Below are 6,023 nucleotides of genomic sequence, written 5' to 3'. Positions count from 1 at the left end.
AACCGGTGAGAAGGTCGTTCCGTCCGGTGCGGTGCCCGGGGATAAGCGTCACACGGGTGCCACCTCCCCTTCCTTCCCCACCCAGCCAGCAGCGGCTCTCGTTTGGCTTTCCTGTCATTCGGTGATGGGTGAGTGGACTCACGCTTCCCATTGCACGGTCACCGTGGTTTTCCAGACCTGTGTGCGTGACGTAGCTACTCTCTGTGTGTTAGAAGAAACCTCTCTCTGGCCTTCCCCCTGCCCTTTCCCTGCCTGTGAGGGGTGGCGGGTGGGGGCGGGGGGAGGGAGTGTGTTGTGGGGCGGGCGAGGAGCGGACTTTCACAAGTGAGCGGGGTGCCTCCCGACGGCTCGTCTCTTGCTGGAGCCGACCCATCTTTGGGAGTTTTTTTTTTTTTTTTTCTTCTCTTTCTGGTTTCCATCTGGGGGAAAAAGAAAACAAAACGTACAAACAACCCCCCCCCACCCCCCCCCCCAAAAAAAAAAAAAAAAAAAAAGACGGGCAGGCAGACGGTGGGACGAGCGCTCACTTGCCCTTTTCTGGCCATGTTGGGCGGGGGTGGGGGTCTTGCCACGGGCGGCGGAGGTCGTGCGGGTGGCCGGTTCGTTTTCTCTCGTGGTGCGGGCCTGCCGTCTTTGCCGCCCCTTCCTGCTTGGGACCGATCCCAGCTTCCCGGTTCTCGGGTTCGGGCCGCTCCGTTCGGGCGAATCTCGTCCTGGTTCCTGGTTTCACTTTGGTCGCTGGCGGCGGCGGCGGCGGCGGCGGCGGCGGCGGCGGCGGCGGCGGCGGCCCGATCTCGGTCTAGGTCTCTGGTGGCTCTGGTGTCGTTCGTGAGGTCGCAGAGAGGACCCGGCTGCAGGTCCTGACCTAGGTTGTGCCACTCGGTGCGTGGCGGTGGTGAGTGAGGCGATTTGTTTCCGTGTTCTGTGTCTCCGGAGCTCAGAGCCGGCCGGCGCGCGCCGATCCGGGGTACGGCGGCTCGGTGGAGTCGGTCGTTGGAAGGCGGTTGTCGTGCTCCCCCTGGCGTCCGCTTTGATATGACAGTCCCCTCGTTCTCAGCCGAGCGAGCGAGTGGAGGAGGAGGAGGTCTGGCGGCAGCGAGCCGGGCGGAGGCCCGGCCTCTGCCGGGTGCCGGGCGCGACTGTCGCCGTGGTGTCGCTGTGGCGCCGGGGCGGCTGTTCTGTCGGACTTTGCGCCCGCAGGCGAGCGCGGGGTGGGGCCGTGCGTCGCCGCTCTCTCTTCGGTGCCCGGTCTGTGCGGGGGGTGGCAGCTTTGTCGGGTCGACCAGTAGTTCTGTCTGGGCCCGACGCCTTGTCCTCCTCCCCTCCCTGGACTCTGGTCTTTGAGGGCGAAAAAAGGAGAGTACGAGGGACGTCTCGGGAGTCGGGGGAGAGGGTCCCCGGGTGAGCCGATAGGTGGTGGGGCCGGTCCCGGCCCGGACTCGGACCCCCCCCCCTCCCCGGAGTCACCTCCGAGTGAGCGCTTGGCGCGTGCCGGGCGCGAGGGCCTGGGTCGCCGGCCCCGTGTGGCCTCCCTCCACGGCCTCCTCCACGGCCCCGGAGGCCGGAGGACAGACCTCTCCGGCGGGAGGAGCCGTGGGCACGGCCGAGGCGAGCCTCGGGGCCGGGACCTACGCCCCCCCCATCCCCGACATAGGATGGTCGTCGGAGTCACCTCCGAGTGAGCGCTTGGCGCGTGCCGGGAGCGAGGGCCTGGGTCGCCGGCCCCGTGTGGCCTCCCTCCACGGCCTCCTCCACGGCCCCGGAGGCCGGAGGACAGACCTCTCCGGCGGGAGGAGCCGCGGGCACGGCCGAGGCGAGCCTCGGGGCCGGGACCTACCTACCATCTGCGGGGACTTGCCCGGTGGGCCCTGCGTAGGGGAAAACTCGAGGCGGAGGGAGCACCTCGGGAGTCGGGGACCCGAGCCCGGGAGTCCCGGGTGTGTGCGTGCTGGCGGCAGGGCGCTCACCACCGACCCCGCGCGGTGTGGGTGTGGTGGTTGGGTGCCTCTCGGAGTGGGTGCCTCGCGTCTGCCGGGGGAAGGCTCCCCGTACCGCCCGTGCGGTGAGCCCGTGCACACCCGGGGTGTGTGCCTGCGAGGTAGTGGGGCGGGAGCGTCCCTTGACCCCGCTCCCGCCCTGGCTCTTCGTCTGTCTTCGCCTTATGTGGTCGACCAGCTGTCCCTGAGAGTTCCGTGTCTGGCTCTGTTGGGGACGTGTTGGGGACAGGTGTCCCTGATGTGGTTTCCGAGAGGTCCCTGTCGCCAGCGAGTTGTCGCCCCTGCCTGACGACCTGGTTTTGGCGTGGTGACGTGAGGATTTTGTACCTGCAGGAGGGTGCTGGCATGCTGTGTCCCGGTGGCTGTCAGCGGGTCTCTGGGGGCTCTCTCGGGTGCTGTGTGCCGGGCCTTTCCCGTCTCTTCCCGGTCCGGGTCCCCCTGTCCTTCCCCTCACACCCTGGGCTCCCGCTGCCCTGAGCAGGCCCTGTGTCCCTGTGGTGGCTCGTGGGTGTGGTGGTGGTTGGCAGCTGAGTGAGTCCCGTCGTCCTTGATCTCTCCCCCGCTCCCGGTGCCGGATTCTGGCCCTTGCCTCGGCACGCTGAGGAGGAGAGTGGTTGGTTGCCTGGGGTGTGCATAGGTAGGGCCCGCACGGTGTGCTTCCCTCGCCGTGGCCGGCCTGAGGAGGAAAAAGGGGGGGGGCCGCCGGGCCGCCGCCGCCGAGTCCTGCCTTGCGTGTGCGGCATCCCCGTTCTGCCGTTGGGCTCGCCCGACCTCCGTGGCTTTTTTTTTTTTTCCTTCCTCCTATCGCCCCTAGCTCCAACTCCCCCGACCTGCCGCTTCCCGATGGCGGGGCCTGGTCGGCCGCTGAGCTGCGCTACCTCCCGAGCGCTGTCCGTGGCTTTTTTTCTTTTTCTTTTTTTTTTTTTTTTTCTTTTTTTTCCCTCCCTTTCTAGCTTCTTCGGTCCTGTGCCCGGCAGAGGTGTCCTGGCTATCCCGAGTGCCAGGGACGCTTAAGCCCCGTGGTATTTTTTTCATTTTTTTTTTTTTTTCTTTTTCTTTTTACCTCGCTCCTTACTCACGGAAGGGTGTCTGTCCTGGCTACGCTTTTATCCCCAGGCTGTTGGCCCTCTCAGGAGCCGAGCTTTCCCTGGGCCACCGCCTCCCGAGTGCCGCGTGGCTGCCTTCTCCCCCCCCCTCGGTGTGATTGATGTGGTGACGTTGCGATCTCCTTCGGGCCCGGGCCTAAGCTGCGCCAGGCGAGGGACGGACATTCATGGCGAATGGGACCGCTCTTCTCGTTCTGCCCGTGGGCCCCTGCCCTCACCCGTCCCACCGTGCCGGCGCCGGTGGTGTGCGGGGAGGCGGGGGTGCGGCAACCGGGCCCGGCTGCGCTCTCCCTGCCCTCGCCGTGAGGTCGGGGACTTGTACACGCTGGAGGAGGGGGGCGCCCTGATCTTGCTCCTCTCTTCCCGTGACTTGTTATCGGCACGGGGGTCGGCTCTCTCCGCGGAGAGGGAGGGTCGGTGCTCCGTGCTTGCCCGTGCTGTGTAGTGTGAAAAACCGCGCCTCGCGCTCTGCCCTCTTGCGGTGCTCCCGGAACGCTCCCGGTTGGTTCTCTCAGGTGCCTGAGGCTGAGTGGTGGTGTCGTTCCCGATCCTGGCGTTGTCCGCTGCCTTGTGCCAGCCTGCTGCCCGTGGTGTGTCCCGGCCGTCCTCGGGTTCGTGGGGCTTTTGTGCGAGTGAGAAGTTACCGTTGAGATTGACGTCTCTGCTGGGGGGGGTCGAGGCGGTTCCCCAGAGGGGAGCGCTCTTCCCTTGTTGCGCTGGGCGGTGGCTTCCCCGCATGAGCTGCCGCCCTGGTCCTGGCTTGTCTTCCCTGCCGTGTCACCTGGCTTTCATCGCACCGGGGGACCTGAGATGTTGCAGTGGGAGGCGAGCGGGGCCCGTGCGGGCTTCCCGCCCGTGTGCGCGACTTTGCTCTGGCCCCGCACGGCAAGGCCGACCGACCAGGGTTGGTGTTGCTGCTGCCGCAGACCCCCCCCTGTGCCCCACCCCTCCCTGCCCCCCGTGGTGGGAAGGATGGACGCCTCTGATGTGTGCTGGTTCCCGGCGGGGTTCCCGTCGGGGTTGGGTGCGGGCCACCCTCAGAGTGAGGAGGGGTTCTCTAGCGATCCTCGTTCGGGAAGCGGCGTGCGCTGCTGGGTTGGCCGGGGGCCCGCCCCCCGATGGGCTCCCGCGGCCCTGCCGCTCCCTGCCCCGCTTTTGAGCGCTAGTGGCTGCCCGCGTCGGTAAACTGCGTGCCCGCGCCTCCCCCCTCCGAGCTGGGGGAGGGTCCCGCGGGACCTCTCCCGGGCCGTCGTCTGGTGTGGTGAGTGGAGGACGTTCCCGATCCGTCCCCGCCCCTGCCTCGCGTGCGGTGTGTCGAGTGGTGGAGCCTGGAGCCCGTGCCGTGTCGCGATGCGAGGGCGTGTGGTGTGTGGCTTCCCGGCCTCGTGCTTGGGTTGCCGTGGGGTTTTTGGGGGTCCCGTCCCCCTCCCCCTCCGGCCCCTGGCGACGCTGTTCCCGAGCGTCTGTGTGGGCCGCCGCCCGTTGGCGACGACGGCGCCGTGCGGGCGCTGGGCCCCGCGGTGTTCCGGGGCCGCCGTGCCCGTGGTGGTGCGCCGCTCGGGGGGGTTCTGGCCCCCCGGAGCCGAGGATCCCGGTGTGTGTGGGCCCTTGCTCACGCGGCCGAAAAAGAGGCGGTCGATGATGGGTGCTGTGCCCGGCGGTGTGGTGTGGATGGAGGCGGTGGGGCCCTGCTGGCGCGGGCGGCTCCGCGGGCGTTCACGGGGTCTTTGAGGTGTGTGCGAGAGCTGCCTTTTCCCTCTCGGGCCTCTTTTGGGGGGCCCGCCGCTGCCGCGGTGGGGGTTTCCGGTCCGCTGGTCGGCCGGCTCGGTGTCCCAGGCGTTGCGCGGGACCGCCCCGGAGTTGGGGGTGGTGAGATCCCGCGTTCGTTTACCTGGCGTGCCGGCTGTGCCCGGAAAGGTCCCACCTCCCCGTTGGTCTGCGGCTGCGCCACCCGCCCGTGTGAGGGGGTGGCCGCTCGCTCACTCGCCTCTCGCCCCGGTGACCCGACCCGGTGACCCTCCCGCTGCTGCTCTTGTGCTTCCGGCGTGCCCTCCTCACCCGCATCAGCCTTCCGCGATCCTCGCTGGTTTGGCCTGGTGGCCGGCCACCGGCGGACGGTCGAGTCGGGCGTTGTGTTGGTGTTCTCGTGGGGGGGGGGACGGCGCTCAGCTCGTGAGGCTGCTCCCCCGGTGTGGGGGAGGCACGTCGTCGCGGCGGCGGTGGCTTTTGAAGGGTCTTCCCGGATCGGTTTTGCTCACGACGAGGGTTCCTGCCAGCGGGACCGCCGGTACGCCACGGGGGCGATGGTGGTGAGAATTCCCGCGTGCGTCCCTCGCTCGGGAGTTGGCCGTCCGAGGGGCCTGAAGCCGGCGTCACGACGTGCCTCCTCCCGCTGGGTGCCGCCTCGCGTGCCTGCGCGATGTTGTCCCGGGTTCCCGCGCCTCCCTCCCGCTTTGCCGTGTGTAGGCTTGCCCGCATCGCATCGTCTCCTCCGTCTCGAGCCGTGTGGCTTCGTCCCCGCCCCTGTCCCGGATCCGGGGTGTTGTGCTCTCTCGGCGTGTCGCCGCCGCGTGCCCGGCGCGACCCCGGTTCCCGTGCCTGGCCCTGTCCGCTCTGTGCCGGCGGTGTCCGCGTGTGAGCGTGCTCGCGTGCGTTGGGTTTGGTGTCGCCCGCCTCCCGGGGTCCCTGCCGCCGCCTCCGGCCGCCGCCGTTGGCCGGTGACTTGTCGCCGACGGGTCGTCGCCGCGGACCCCCGACCCCCTGCCGGCACCGCCGGTCCGCGGCGGCGCGGGTCGCTGTGCGCTCGGCCCCCGCGTCCGTGCGAGCGAGTGAATTCGGGCCGGCTTCTGAGGGAGGTTGGAGAAAAGACCCCCCCATGGCCGTGTGGCGTGCGTTGCGTCGTGTGCGTCGCCCCTGGCTT

General features: G+C 69.0%; 1 protein-coding gene across 1 annotated transcript; it reads right to left on the bottom strand.

Annotated features, from left to right (window-relative positions):
* Window positions 1-276: 276 nt before the first annotated feature.
* LOC122103000 (serine/arginine repetitive matrix protein 1-like) lies at window positions 277-5,980 on the bottom strand (the record flags this gene model as incomplete). Its single annotated transcript, XM_042673557.1, has 5 exons — window positions 5,059-5,980; window positions 4,340-5,006; window positions 3,322-3,767; window positions 528-1,453; window positions 277-419 (listed from the first exon to the last, which is right to left on the bottom strand). Coding segments are annotated over exons 1-5 (3,104 nt in total), but the record flags the coding sequence as incomplete, so codon positions are not given.
* Between the last annotated feature and the right edge of the window lie 43 nt (window positions 5,981-6,023).

This window comes from Dipodomys spectabilis, unplaced genomic scaffold (assembly GCF_019054845.1).
Source record: "Dipodomys spectabilis isolate Male_0828 unplaced genomic scaffold, ASM1905484v1 ptg001244l, whole genome shotgun sequence".
NCBI lineage: Eukaryota > Metazoa > Chordata > Mammalia > Rodentia > Heteromyidae > Dipodomys > Dipodomys spectabilis.
Note: the sequence above shows the minus strand (reverse complement) of the source record. Positions and strands in the feature narration are given on the sequence as shown.